Here is a 15,154-nt window from a genome sequence, read left to right as displayed (position 1 = left end):
GCAACTCGTTCACACTAAACACAAGAGCCACAATAATTATATTCATTTCTCCAGTAAATACTTTGAGGACACCAAGTGCTGTGTGAAGTGTTAGACTCTTCAACCACTTAGCAGAGACCCCATGAGAGTATCTGGGATAGAGCGTTTGTGTGACAAGCATGAGGTACTAGGTTCAAATCCCAGCGCCACAAATCATCACCATCATTATCATAACCATCTAAGGGTATTTTTGCCCTTAAAAGACATATAATTAATTTCCTGTTTTCTGTGTTGACCCCCCCCACACACACACTATTAGTTAAGATCTTAAAGCTCCCAAAGTGCCATTTGTCCTGACACATTTCAACAGCAGGCGCATAACTCCCCCGGGGACGCCATAGCAGCTTCAACTTCCATCAAATCCTTTGTCAGAAAACTCCAGTACCTTCCCCTTCAAACTCCCAATCATACCTACAAGGGTTGTAGGGAATGTCTGTTGTCTGTGCAGCACTGAACGCAGTTCCTGGAGCAGGAGAAGTGCCTGGAGGATCTGATACTGTCGGTGGCAACAGGTGACCCCGGCACCTTCACTCAAGGCCTTCAAAGATTTCCAGGGAACATTGGACAAAATGGTCTCATAAGATTCATTCATAAGATTCATTAGCTTCAGATGATTTATTTTCTTGATGAGTGAGAATTACCTCAATTTCTTCTTTTTTCCCCCTACAGTGTGAACACTAACAGATCTCAACAAATACTGTAACAAATAAACAAGTAAAAGAATATATCATGTCTAATTGTATGGAAATTACAAAGTACTGGCTACTTCCCTCTTTGAAGATTTTTTTTTTAATGCAACTGATCTTGGTGGCAATTTGTGATTTAGGTTTATTCACTTATATTGCACATAGAGTTGAGGCAAACCAAAGCTAAAGGGTCAGCGCAACTAATTGTTGGTCCTGTAAGTGAATGAGTGCTTCTGGGGCTAATTCGGATCCTCCTCTAATGGCCTAGGATCAAGAGCCCTGGTTCCCAGCTATATGCATTAACCATTGGCCATACCCACCACCATGCTGAAAAAGAAAGTGAGAAAATCAATAGAACTATCTCCGAGGTCTAAGTCAGGTGATGCCTCTTCCACAAACCAAGGGTTTTAACCTGTTAACTGTCACTGCAGAGGTTAAGTCTGAAGTTAGGGAGGGAGAGAGAGGGAGGGGGACGGAGGGAAGGAGAGAGGGACGGAGAGGGGGAAAGGGAGGGAGGGAGCGCTGGTACCTCAGTTCCCCAAAGTGCTAATGCAGTCTGCTTCCTGCCCAGAATAACAGAGATGACCAAGGACAGCTGAAAGGTACCACAGATAGTGTCGGAACTCTCGGAGCCCAGCTGCTGCACAGCCAGGGACATAGCAAGTTGGAGAGCAGGGTGTCAAGCAGCAGACAACCAGCCGGCCACCTCTGGAGAGACAACCTCTCTAGGACACACAGTCTGCCACCATCTCCACCCTTGCTTAACCCAATGTGGTGGGGAGGGCAGAGTTCCTAACCCATGGTTCTGAGACTTTCATTCTCCTCTGCGAAAACCCAGTGAGTTTTGATCATGATCAGAATCCATTAGGCAGGCCTATCAGGAGGAAGCACTCATATTCTTGCATTCTTCAGAAGACATGGATCCCAAGGTCCACATTGGTCCTGGCATTCATTCACTGGGTGATCTTGAACAAATGTCTTTACTTTTCTTCCTGTCGCCTGCCTGATCCCTAGAATGGGGGCATCAGAAGTAATCATAGTATGGGAGCATCTACCTTTATTTTCTAAAATGATGGAGGGGGAGGAAGCAAAGGGTTCTAGGGTCCAACAATCATGAGCTTGCCTGTTTGGGGAGAGCAGGAGTCCGGGCCGAGCCTGCAGCTCTGTGAGAACCGAGGTGGGAGGGTACCTTACCAAGTGCATCCCACTCTGGAAAAGCAGACTAGATTCTCCACAAGATGAGGGCATGCCTTATAGAAGAGCCTCCATTTGCCTTGGGGACGCTGGACAATATCAAGACATTTAAAAATGACATGCTGCTCAAGATCTGTTAAATCCAGGTTTTTATCTCCCCTTCCTAACATAGCACCTTCAGGTAAAGTTCTTAGAACCCAGCTCCTGTTCTCCACGAAGACCAGGTATGTTTACTCTACCTCCCAGAAGCTAAAGAAGGGGAAAGCACTGTCTTACATGTTTAGGGGCCCCTTGGCCTTCTGCGATGGTAGGAAAAAGACTGAGTTCACATTATCTCCACCTGTTCTTCAAAGGGTGGGGGGCCTAGAAAGGAACCAGTAGAAAGAGGGCGTTCCACTGTCCACCTAATCTTCTGGCCTCTTTTGTTGCTTGCCCCAAGCCTATCCCACCAGTCTGCTTAGAGCTGTCATAGCTTGGAAAGAAAGAGGTCATATTCCTGAACTGGTTAAAATTCTATAAAATAATGTTCGATTCAAATAACCTGCTAAAGGCTGAGTCTCCTACCTTGCCTCTGAGGACTCCCCAGCCTCAATAAGCAACTGCCAGTCTGTGCAGAGAAACCTGGGCCCAGTTTCAGGGTTCTTGTATCTCTGGTACCTTGAAGAAGACAGCCTGCCTGAGACTAGCAATATCACCTTCCTTTTTTCATTGGTGCAGTCTGGCCCAGCCACCATCCCTGCCAGGGGCTGGAGAGGGACAACAGCCAGAGAAAAGACTCCAGAATTCCTGGGTTTTCTTTCTTCGGTCCCTCTGAGGTTTGGAGGGGATCTGGGATTTGTGAGGCTTCCTCCAATCCTTGGAGGGGTGAGGAATGGATGAAGCTAGGGAGTGATTTCCTTGGCTGAGTCTTCTAGATTCTTCCTTAAATACTTGGCCTTGATGTCGCTCAGAACCTGACATCTTTGGCCCCAGTGGGACTGGAAAGCGGGGTGGCACACTCGACGAATCCAGGTTCCTCCCCACTTTCTGCAGAGGACAGCAAATGCAGAAGGTGGATCTGGTTTTCAGTGGTTTTGGTCTGTGGCGACAGACAAATGCTACAAGCGTCCCACCCACAAAGGCAGAATAAGGTGGTGTGAGGATCCTCTCCTCGCCTTCTTTTGCCATACAGAGGAGAATGGAACACACACACACACACACACACACACACACACACACACACACACACACGTTTAAAACAGACAGTAATGTTTCTGTGAGCGGCTGTGTTTCTGTCCCTGATGTGTGTGTGTCAGTGAGTGCAGGGGTGGAGGTTGTTTGTCAGACCCCTACTCCTTCTGCCTAGGGAAATTCACCCCTACCTATGTTTTTCGGAGGCCTTGGTATGTTGGTGCTGTGGGCTCCTCATGGAGGGGTGCTCCTGCAAGGGATAAGGAAAAGCCCAACTCTGTTCAAAGAGTAACTACTCCTTGGAGGAAGGCTCCGAGTCCAGCACTGCAAGCCTTAGAAGACGTGCCCAAGCTTTAGAAGGACACGGGCGCAAGCCTAAGAAGGGGGACCGGGACCTTGGCTGCGCTTTGCTCTGCGCGGCTCCGGACCTTCGCACGCCCACCTCCTCCAGGCTCCAACCAGCCCCGAGGTCTGGCGTCAGCTAATCTTCCACGCTTAGCCTTCTCCTCTTCCCCTCAGAAAGCTCCACCCTAAGCTACCCAGGGTAGGATCAAGCGCTTCCAGAAAGACCCCTAATAGTCCAGCAAGCAGGCTCCGTCACAAAACCATCAGCCCCGAAAAGCAGCCTTAAAAGTCCAGCAGCCTAACAGGGGTGGGGGCGGAGGGGGGTTGGCTTCTCTCTGCAGCTGCCCTTTTTCCAAGCAAACGAAACTTCACAGGGCTTGTGACATTATGGCTGCTGGTGGAAGCGAGCGTTTCACGAAATAAATGGTCAGAAACTAGAGGGAGAGGCGCCTAAGTGCTCTAGAGCACCACCCGACTTTCAGACTACCCACTCCGGGTGGGACGCATTCGATGCTTTCCATACTACCTCCTCCAGGTGACCGGCGCCACCTCCTCCAGGTGACCGGCGCCGGGGTAATTTCCGTCCCAGCTCCCGCGAGTTCAGGGCCTTGCCCATCATGGCTGAAAAAAGGCCGAGGGTCTACCCGGAAAAGCACACCATCACCTTACCCCAGCAAGGGTTTCTGTCCATCCTTGACTATGTCTAGAAGCCAGGAAGGAAAGCGGCTGCGGTCGGATTTAGAAGAGAGCAGGGGAGAGGCGCCGAGAGCGGGAGACGCAGGGAAGTTTGCATAAAGCACCGGCTCCTCCCAGTCTCTCCCAGACAGGCCCCGCTCCTCCTCGCTTAGGTAGATAAACGCCGGCTCTGCTCTCTTTAATGTCAGAATTGGATTTAACTGTGTCCTGATTCCGTGTCTTTTGAGTGTTCGGATTCCAAGTTTTAAATATGTCTGGAGTTGAAGAGAAATCTAGGCAATGACTACCAACTTGAGGTACAGGGGAAAATACTAAAGTTTGAGAAGGAAAGACCAATGGGAGACGTAGGGGCACTGTCACACCCCCACCTGAAGCCCGGGGCTGTCTGTCGTTGAGGCTGCCTGTCGTTGTGGCCCCCAACTCTTGTAACTAGGGATAATAGCGAGCTCGCACTCCTCTTTAAATTGGGTCCCTAGTGGGGATGTTCAATCTTGATCTCTTCTTGCTTTCCCCCAACTACTTACTCTATGATCTTTCTAAAAAGTATCCCTCTTCTTCTTTCCAACCCTGGGCCACAGGTCCAGAGCGAGAATTCAGGAACTAGCTCCAGAAAACGATGAGTCAGAGTGGAGAAGAAGACCCAAACCTTGCGGTTCCTTCCAGGAGGAGTCCTAGGACCTCTGGACTCAGCACTTTTCTTTCCTTGGGCGGGATGAGTTCCAGGGATTAGATGCTAAAAGGACTTGTGCCCTGGCATTACTCTGTGCCAAAAAAAAAAAATTGTTGGGGACATCGTTTTTTGTTGTTGCTGCCGTTTCAATCCCCCCACCCCAAAGATGGTTACTATCTTAACGCTTTTCACATCGTTTCAAGCGAAGGAGGTGGGAGAGACACCGGTTGTAGAAAGGGCTTCACATTTTAAAAGAAAAGCCTTCTGGGCTGGAGAGACTGGCTCAGCCGTTAAAGGCTAGGCTCACAACCAAAAATATAAAAGAAAAGCCTTCTAGTATTCATCTTCGTGGCTGCATTAAAGTGTCCCACTGTAATGGACACTGTCTCCTGCCTCCCCACGGCTTGTAGTGGGTGCCTCCAGCGAAGAATTGCAAAGGGAGATTTTTAATCTGGGTTTTATCTGGGAGGAGTGATAAGTATATTGCCTAGATTCACTGGGCAAACCCAGGCCAGGAGGTCCACATCTGGCTTCACCTCTGTCTAACATTCAAAGTCACCTCATTACTGCCCAATTACATCAGCCTCTTTAACACCAGGGCCTTGGCAGTTGGAAGACCTGGTCTCCGATCCCTCACTATTGTGACCTCTCTGTCTTTTCTTGAGATGGTGCTTCGGGTTTCCCTACCTCGCCACTGCGCAGCTGCACTGGTCCAGCCCCCAAACTCCAGGCTGGAAGCTCAGCAAAGGCCTAGTGAGCCACGGCTGTGCCTGGTTGAATTCCAGCAGCAGAGTGGACTCCATGCTAACTCTGAGCTCTCCGCAGCCCCAGAGAACGCAGGCACAGGCGTGTGCTCCCTGCATCCCGACTCTGCTTAGGGAAGCCATCTGCAGAACAGGCCTAAGATTCTGCAATTTGTTCCTTTGCAGGCCTCGCAGGCCTCGCACCCAAGCAGTCGTAGGTGGGGCTTGCCAAGGACTTCAACGCTGAGTGAGACCGCTACCACCCCATGGGGGTCTCTGCAGTGAGGTGGCTCCGGGGCTGCGTCCCCCTCCTGCAGCTGCTGCCATCTGCTGTGTGTCGGGGCTAAGGTTCTGGTCCCCGATCTTTGGTACTTAACAACCTCACTACCCCAGCAAGCCAGCAAGCCAAACTGGGCCTTTTACAAACCGTAGTAAACATTTTATTTACAAGTTAAAGGCCTCCTAAGTGCAGCGCGTGTCCTTACGTCAAGACCCCTGGTGCTCAGAGGAACAGTTCCATCCAACACTTCACAGTGTGAGCTGCTTGGGTAGGGAGAACAGTTAAATTCTTTGGCAGGGGAACCTCACAACTCTCCTCTCATTGGGGAGCTGTAGGCCTCAGGCAGCCTAGGCAGCAAGAGAAAGGGTGTGGAACCCCCCCTCCCAAGAAACTGCCCTCGGCGGCGTCTAGCGTCTTGGCCACCCTGGCCACCAACTAAAGTAGGCACAAACTCCGGCCAGTGTTGGGGAGGCTGCATGCCATGCCATGCCGTAGGTACCCTGGTCCAGTCTATAAGGCTGCAAGCGGGGCTTGGGCAGGCTCCGGGCTCTGGGGATTGCTGGTGACTGAAGGCTGGTGAGCCGGGAGCAGCTCCGAGCAGCCGCCGCCAAGGCTGTTGGCGCTCCCCGCGCTGCTGTGGCTGCTACCCAGGCTGCCGGCGCTGCCGAAGCTGAAGGCGCCACCGTTCGCGCTGCTGCTAGCTGGGATGAGGGCGCCCGGGGCGGAGGCCTTGATGACCGTAGTTTGGTGCAGGGACCGCTCAGTACCCTCAGTCCGTTCCGTGTCGCTGGGGGCCATGTCCAGGGACTCCGAGTCACTACTCTCGCTCTCGGCCTCGCCTTCGGATCGGCTGGGGCTTCTCTCTTCCAGTTCGCCCTCGGCGGGGGCTCCACCTGAAGGCTTTTCGATGGCTTCCTTGTCCTTGTCCTTCTGCGCCTGAGCCTCCTTAGAGTGTCGCCACTTCATCCTCCGGTTCTGGAACCACACTTTCACCTGTGTGCAAATCACAAGAGACGCGAGATGAATAACGAGCTCACTACGCCTAGCGTTAGCCCCCTAAGACAGGATAGCAGGCGGACGCTTGCTACGCCTCCGGAACCCGGACACTGTAACTTAAGCATGAAGATCCAGGAGCCATCAAAAGGTGAAACAGGCCCAACCCACTAGGGACCATTCTTTAAATGTGGCCCTCGAACCTCAAGCCTGAAACGACCTGGGTGCAAGGGAAGGATGGATTTCTTGTGAATTGCTTCCTAATCTCACCAAATTCAGGACTCCCGCAGGACTGATTAAAATTAAGGAGTCCTGGCCCCCAAACTGCACATATACCCCTATTGTGTACACCATGTCAAGGTTTTGGTGAGCCAATATTAAGAACTTCTGAGGGCCCTCGTCTCCAGGCATTCAGTACCCAAAGCAATTCACTTCAAAAAAAAAAAAAAAATCGCTGTACCACCTCCATCCCCTTAGGATTTTTGAGACAGGGTCTCTTTTGAACCAGGCTGGCTTTGAACTTGAGATCCCCCTGCCTCTGCCTCCTGAGTACTCAGATTACAGCCCTGGGCCGCCACTGTTTGTTTTAAGGGTGGAAGCGGGCAAAAGGACAGGGGAATCAAAGAGTTAATCCCACTAGAATGGGTACCTGCTGGGCTTCAAGTAAAGGAATTCCGCCTTGGCACATTTTCACCTAAAAGTTGATAGAGATCCTGTCTTTGTGTGAGACAAACTTATTCTCCTGGGGCTCAGAAAATGCTGGAATTGAATGTGCAGCATGCAGGAATAGGGAAGAGATGGAGTGGAGAATCTGTATAAATATACGATCCCCTCGGGGACCCAACACATTCACACAAGTTCCAGCTTCCCCTTTAAAAATAACACGCACAGCTGGTAGAATGTGGCTGGGCTTTCCAGTGTGTCTCTGTGTGCTGAGGAAGCGTGTTGTGTAATGGAGAACAGAAAGACGGGAGGACAGAAGTCCGAACCAGGCAGCTAGAAAGAGAGAGGCCGGCAAGCTTTGGCTTTGGCTCTGTGGGAGTCAGGAGTGCAAAACGAGGGGAGTGTGCTGTAGTCAAGAAGGCAAAGAGAAACTCGAACTCTTGAAATTGAGAAAGGAAAAAAAAAAAAGTTCCAGGACAATAGATTTCCTATTGTCTTAAAAAAAAAAAATCAAGTCTGCAGGACCTACTGAAAAACGTTCTTGGACGTTCTAAGGAAATCTTTTTTTCCTTCCTCTCACTCAGGCCGGGCTGTTAGAAAGTGGGATTGTGGCTGCTCCAAGCCACTCACTCCCTGTCTTAAAGCGACTCGAAGTCATTCCGTTTGAAATTATATTTTCAGTTCCTCACAAGTGGGATTTCACAATCCAGTGAAGGAAGGCAGGGACCAACAATAAACTATTGACACTGGGCTTTTATCTCTTCTGAAATAAACTGCCTCCTACAGCGAGGCGCACTCCAGTCTGGTGCATCATTATCATCTCCCGTGGCCGATTCCCTTTCTCCGCGGTTCTTTGGCCTCTTGGCCAAAATAAACATCCAGTGCTTGTTGACATACATCTTCAGGAATGGACTATTCTCTCCGTCCCTCTCCTCCATCTCCACCCCTACCCGCCTCTCCTCTGGCTTGGAGTTGCTACACCGCAAAGCCTCATGAAATTCAAGACCTTGTGTTTTGACTGCGGAAGGTGAGAGCAGGCGCGGAGGAGGCCTGCGGGTCCCACCCGGTGTGCTGTTGACTGCGTGTGCCGGGGAACACGGGGCCGCTGGGCTTACCTGTGCGTCTGTGAGTCCCAGCATGGCTGCCAGCTGCTTCCGGTCCGGCTTCGTCACATACTTCTGGATCTCAAACCTCTTCTCCAGGCCTTTCCTTTGCAGATTGGAAAAGACCGCGCGGGACCACGAGCGCTTCCGCTTGTACGTCTGCGGCATGGTGTCCTTGGTGAGCACAGCATAGGGACCTGCCAACCGTCAGGAAGAGAGGTTCAGGGCCACGTTAGTGTTAGGGCCGCAGCCCGCGAGCCTCTGGTTCTCAGGGATATTTAAAGGTGTTCTGAGTTCACAGTCGCCTCCCAGTTCCATTCCCTTGTGCCGGAATGGCCTAAGGAAGATTTAAAAAAAAAAAAAAAAAAAAAAAAAAAAACAGATCTTTGCAGGACCAATTCAGGCCTAAGGCCGGGAAGAGCCCGCTACTCCGTGAATTTGTTCAAGAGAAATGCATAAACTTAACGGACAGCCACCGGACCCGATGAAATAGTTGGAACTGTCCCTGGGGCCTGAATGACCTCCCAGTGACAGCCTTATACTCCCCCGCATTTGTCTTTCAGAGAAGATATAACCAGCCAAGCAAAACTGTGTGTGTGTGTAACCTGCATCTTTGAATGCTTCATTTTCAACCCACCCTCTCTGAGCGAAAAGAATAGGGACAGCGACTCACACCCATATACACACTATCTTGGCTCCATCTCTTCTCCAACTGTCCTGCTAAAAAGAACATTCAGTTTCTCTCCTAGGACTTAGGAGGCTCCTACCCCAGCTGTGGGGTTTCGATGCTGGCCTTTGCGGCATCAGACTGAGAGGCAAGACTCAGAGGCTCACGGACTGAACTCGGGAAGTTTTCTACCTGGAAATGTGTCCTGGAATTGATGCTGAACAGAATTTCTTGGGTTGGAGCTTAAGGGGCTGAGGATAGCAGTCGCCTCGTTAATGGGATCTAGAGATGCGAAGAACTGTCCGGCCGAAGGCTGTAGGCCAGCTAGGTGCACCCCTGCAGGCCGCCCACCGGTTAGCAGCGACGTGAGATCTGGGGAGCGGGAAAGAAGAGTCAGTTACACCTTGGACAAACTCATACCCTCTGGGAAGATTTCTTCCTCCCCTCCCCTCTCCCTTGAACCAGTTTTATCCAAGCGGAAGTCAAAAAGACCCCCATACCCACTGGAAGCACTTTACCCCACAGCCGCCAAGGATGGGCCTGAACTGCCTCTGCATGTGCCAACCACGTCCAGTCCACCCCACGGCAAGAAAAGGCTTTTCTTAAAGCGGTCCTAAGGTGGTAGGCCCTTCACTCTGCCTGCTCCCTCAGAAGCTTAGACTAGCAGTTTTGCTACCCCACAATTCTTGGGAAGAATTGTAACTGGAAACCAAATTAATGCAAAATGTCCTCACGCTGAGATTTCCCTGTGACAAAGGCCTAAGTCTTTCGGTAGATACGTCATTCAAAAGATAGATTATACCCACCCACTTTTGCAAAAGTTCACAGCAATCAGTGTTGACACCCGTTCTGCGCTGTTTAAACATCCGAGAGTCACTTTTTACATGGAGTATAGTTGAGTTTTAAATGCCTCATAGTTTTCTTACGGTTCGTCTTCTTCTCCCTCAGTCTACTGATTTGCCCTTAAATGTAAAATCACCCCAAATGCGCATGGGATCGGGGCCCTCATGAGTGGTTGAGGCCTGAAGCCTCCTAGCCAGGACGTACCTCTTAGCGTGTTGCCTTCCTTGACTTTTGGGTCAAATTCTGCAGACAAAATTCGGTCGATTCCAAATTTGAGGTCTTTGCTGGAGGGGGCAGGGGCGGAGCCGCTATGGTGGGGGACCACCCGCGTCCCTGAAGCCGGTGGTGGCTGCAGGGAGCCCGCCCGGGGTGGAGGCGGAGGCTGTGGCTGAGACTGCTGTTGCTGCTGCGTTGGTTGTTGCTGCGGGAGATGCTGGTGGTAGGCAGCGGAGAGCGGGGACAGCCGCTGAGGGAAGCCAGCCGGGACTTCGGAGGGCGCCACCACCGGGGTGGGACGTAGCGGGGATCTGGCGGCAGCTTGGAAGGAGGCGTGCGGGTGCACGGAGCCCAAGTGCGCGGTGAGGGCGGCCGAAGCCCCCACCAGTCCCTCAGCCGCCGGCCCCGGCTCCCCGACGCCGCCGGCGTGCAGGATGTCCGCGATGCAGAAAGAGGGCTTCTTGACAGCGGCCGGGTCCAAGGGGAAGGAGCAGCCGCCCGGGCCGCCGGCCGAGGAACAGTAAGCGGCCGACCAGAGACTGAAGTTGGAAGCGTAGAAGGGAGCCAGGCCGGCGGCGAACATCCTCGCAGGGTCCTGCCGGGGTCCTGGGTGAGTGGGTGAGTGGGTGCGTGCTCGGGGAGAAGCGGTGCCCAGCCAAGCTCGATCTGCTTTCGGTTCTCCGCCCGCACTGAAGCACCGGGCCAGCCGGGAGCCCGAGCGCCACCGAGAGAGGAGGCGACAGCCGGGTCGCCTCCCGCCACGGCCTGGGCCCCTGGCCTGGCTTGAAAGGCGGCGCGGCGAGCGCGCTCCCCGCGGGATGGAGGCGGTCGCCGGGTGCTGGAGCGGCCAGGCGGGTGCGGCCTCGCTCCGCTACTCCGGAGAAGCGGGGGGGAAGACAGGAGCCCGACACCGAAAGAAAAACCCAAACAGCTAAGCCCTAAGAGCTAAATTTAAAACAACAATAATGATCCGTTAGTTTAAAAAAAAAATTAAGGAGGAAAAAAAAAAAGAAAAAAAAAAAAAAACTCCTCTCTAAAAACTCCCAAAGTTTTGGCAGGAGCTTTCGAGTCAGACCCGGGGTAGGACCTTGATCCGGGCGCTCATTGGACGACTGTGTGACCAATGGGACTCAGGAGTGGAGGGGAATTGGGAAAGAGGGGGCGTGGCCCGGCCTCAGCCACGCCCCGGCCACACCAAAGTGTTTTCTGCGGCCGCGTGGGCCGAGCTGAGTACTGCGAGTCCCCGGGAGCCGCTTAGGGGCGGAGAGTCGGCTCCTCCGGCCTCTGGCTGTCCTCTGTCCCCTGCTGCAGCTCGGGGACCCGCCACCGGGAGAGAGGAGCGGGTCTCAGGAGTTTTCCTGGAGCTGCCGAGAAGGGGGGCGGAGGAGGGGGGAAGCTCCCATGCTCGGCTGGAGTGAACAGCTTCTCTCACGCCGCAGAGCGGAGCAGGCGGGCGGCCCATAGGCTGTCCTTCTAGAGTCTACTTTCACGCGATTCTTCTCCTCTCTGCTTTTATCCCAAGTGCTAGTGCCCTAGGCAAAGGCCCCATCTTTTTCCGGGCCCCTGCAACCTAGAATCCCGGCCCCAGTCTGCCCTCGGTCTGCCTCTCCGCTCACAGGAGCTCCTCAGAGAAGCCAGAAGGAGGGCCGGCCGCAGATTAGTTTTATTCTGAGCTGTCATTCCAGTGACAACTTGAAAGAGTGACTTTTCAAACAAAATAAGACCGATGGCTCCAAACGTCTCCCTGAGACACATCCAAACTTTTGCCCGGAGCCTCGGAAACAACAAAACGGGCTTTCTGGCCAGGCCCAGGAGAGCAGCGCGCGCGTCCCCTCCCTGCACCTTGTAGGAAGTGCCACCCTTCGCGGCCACCACTTCCCCGGGTCACGTGGAGCTGATGTTTTGCAAGTGCCCGGGAGCGGTTGCCTTTGAGATTAAATACCTACTTTCAATTGGTGGCCGTTTTTCCAGGATCCGCTTTGTCCTGTTGGCGGGAGGCGCTGTCCCAGCCGCCACAGTCAGCGCCTTTCATTCTAGCCGGGTCCTTAGAACTCAGGGTAGGTGTCGTGGGGATTTTCTGTCGCATCAACATCTCTATTTTAAGATATTTTAAGAATTCGTTCTCTTTTAAATTATAGCCAGAATGGATTTCCCCGCCCCTCTCCCAAACAGACCACAGGCCACCCGGATGAGCTGTTCTTGCACATTTTCAGGAAGAAAATAAAATAACGCAATAACGAAACCATCAAAAAATTTTTGTTTTCGATTGTCCAAATAAGCATCTCCTAAATGAGATTCCAAGGCATGTTTTATTTCTCCTCAGCTCTAAGATACCAGTTAAACCCGAAAACGCAAGGGGAGGTTGTGCCAGGCTGTTATCAGTTCAGGATTGGAGTGGGCTCCTGAGTTAATTAATGTCTAGCAGCTCCGTGGCCTTCCTCAGCGACGTTGTCATCCTCAGCGGTTGCCTTAACCGCAATCAATGGCTAATCGATCACAGGATCTGCAGCCACTGAGATTCTTCCTCTCTCTTCCCTCCCCACCGCCCTGTTCTTTCCTCGCTTTCCACCCAGTCCCCTTCCCTTCTCTCCCAGAAAGGCTGCCCGGCCCTAACTCCCGCGGGCCTCAGGGACAGAGGCAGTAACTACATCCAGAGGCAGAGGGGTATAGACAGTCGACGGCAGCGGTGCCTGGGGCGAGAGAGGCCGGAAATCATGTCTAGCTAGCAAGGGGTGGACTTGTGACAAGTACAGGGCCACCGGAGGTGAGACTTGGGCTAAAGGTTCTGGTGTGAAGAGGTGAGAGTCAACAGTTTCACCAACTTCATCGGGTGCTAGGGAAAGCAAGTCTAGGCTCCCCTGCTCACCCGCCTCTTTTCTAGGAGCCTTGTCACCGGGTTGCGATCCCAGTTTGACCGCAGACGTCCAGACAGGGAGCGGCCTAGACCAAAGTCCCAGTTCAAAAGGACTTAGCGCTTCGCCCAGAGGCCTGCACCTTCACCTCCTCCCCTAGAAATAAGGCTCCCACGCCTTTCTCCTCTTTGCGCTGTTTGAGACCCGCTGTGCAGAGATGTGGGTGCAGAACCCGAACGCTCTAGGTATCCGGCAGGGTTCATCGTCGTATCTGCCGCGCTTAGAAACCAGGAGTGGCCGGCTGCTCAAAACCTGGATAGACTGCAAGGGCTGCTTTCTCCACAGCCCCGCGGCTGCTTTACAGGCTCGGGGCGATCCTCTGTTCTCCCAGGCCGGCGGCGTCATTGCGATCGTTACAGCCCACTCACTACCCAAGGCCGGGGGATGGGAGGGTGGGGTGGGGGGAGCGAACGCAAAAGAAAAAGAAAAGACAAAATGAAGCCTTTGGGTTGGTGGGTTTTTCTTGCCCCAGTCCCAAGCCTCACCCCTGCAGGCCACTTACTTGCCTTAGTGGGAGCCCATGCACTGCTCTCCTCTTTACCCCCTACCCTTCAGAACCAAGAACGCAGCAGGAAACCCAGGGCTCGCCGGAGTTCAGGTCATCTCCTGTTTTTTTGATGGGCTCAAACTTGGACTAAATGAGCGGATATGCCTGCGAGATTGGTCTCAAAATAGAAGCGGTCCTAGTATTTTAGGATACTGCAGAAATCCTTATTTCTTCCGGAGAAAAACTCTATAATGACTCCTAGCACTTCCCCTTTCAATATTTGTGCAACTTTATCTCCACCGGCAAGTTGCTGTGGTGACGCAAATCCGCTCTTCTGTATTACAACTTCCAAAATAAATGCACGGAAATCAATTCCCTTCTAGCAATGAAAATATAAATACACAGCTGTGACTTTCGCCTTTAATCTTTGCTTTCCGAGCGGTTCGGGGCTGTGGCGAAATGAACTAGCTCAGAGCTGTTGTTGCCTGAGCAGGGAGGCCCTAGGGGCACAGGCGTGGACTCCCGAGAGAGACCTTGTAACCACCAGGGATAGAAATGGGCCCGATTAAATCAAATTACTTGAACTTAGTTCACACACACACACACACACACACACACACACACACACACACGTCCTTAAAAACACTATCGTGCCTGGGGCGTCTGGTCATTTGTGATTCCTGTCTATACAACCTGCAGCCAACCCCTTCTTCTTTTCCAGAAGAAGACACAGCCAAATATTATTTCACAATACCAGGAATAGTCAAGGTCTAGGTGGGTCCCTTTTTTAATTGACAATGTGGTTTATGAGAATTTAAGACTGAGGAAAGCGATGGATGCAAATACTCACACAAGAGAAGGGTTTAGTTCTCTCAAAGGGGCAAATTCTTGCGTTAAACCCAGGAACACACAAGGTCCTTTAGAGAGCATGCTAGGCATTCTTTATTGCCGGAAGATAACTCCAGGTGGGCTTAAATCAGCCAGATCTTCCAAGGGCTTTTGGTTTTGTCTTAAGACTTTGGGGAATATAATATGTAAAGTTACTCCTATCTCCACCTGGGGATTCCCTCTCCAGTTCACTTTAAAGGGTCTTTCAAACATACTACCTTCTCAGGGGTTTTTGTGTTGTTTTTATAAGGACAGAGAAATAAATATCCGCAGTCAAAAGGGGGAGGGAACACAGCGTACCCCGGTATTTAAGCATTTGAGAGACTCCATGCACAACTCGGTGGTGACCTGTGTGTAGTGGCCCCATCGCTCCGCCAGCTGAGGTTTGATTTATAGACTGCATGCCCAGCTCATGCTTAGTGGTGAATGCTGGACTTTTCTTTCCTTGTGGGTTCTACATAGCACAGTTTAGTAAAGTGGGGAGGTATTCTAAGTAGGCTCACCTCCCTTTCCTGATCTCCTTAGGGTTACTTGGATTGGGGAAGACTAGACTTTCTAT

At 52.1% G+C, this 15,154-nt stretch overlaps 1 protein-coding gene across 2 annotated transcripts; it reads right to left on the bottom strand.

The window, feature by feature from the left end:
- Positions 1-5,957: 5,957 nt before the first annotated feature.
- On the bottom strand, positions 5,958-13,976 carry Hlx (H2.0 like homeobox). 2 transcript variants are annotated; one of them, XM_037211159.1, is made up of 6 exons: positions 13,723-13,976; positions 13,175-13,587; positions 10,297-12,402; positions 9,442-9,621; positions 8,595-8,779; positions 5,958-6,816 (listed from the first exon to the last, which is right to left on the bottom strand). In XM_037211159.1, the coding sequence occupies exons 3-6, from the start codon at positions 10,889-10,891 to the stop codon at positions 6,334-6,336; spliced, it is 1,443 nt and encodes a 480-aa protein (XP_037067054.1). In that variant the 5' UTR covers positions 10,892-12,402; positions 13,175-13,587; positions 13,723-13,976; the 3' UTR covers positions 5,958-6,333. The 2 variants fall into 2 exon arrangements, with proteins under 2 accessions (XP_037067054.1, XP_028711602.1); XM_028855769.2 differs by having other exon boundaries at positions 10,297-13,587.
- Between the last annotated feature and the right edge of the window lie 1,178 nt (positions 13,977-15,154).

The sequence above is a fragment of the Peromyscus leucopus genome, chromosome 15 (genome assembly GCF_004664715.2).
Source record: "Peromyscus leucopus breed LL Stock chromosome 15, UCI_PerLeu_2.1, whole genome shotgun sequence".
Classification (NCBI taxonomy): domain Eukaryota; kingdom Metazoa; phylum Chordata; class Mammalia; order Rodentia; family Cricetidae; genus Peromyscus; species Peromyscus leucopus.
The sequence above is the reverse complement of the archived record's forward strand: the minus strand, read 5'-3'. Positions and strand labels throughout refer to the sequence as shown.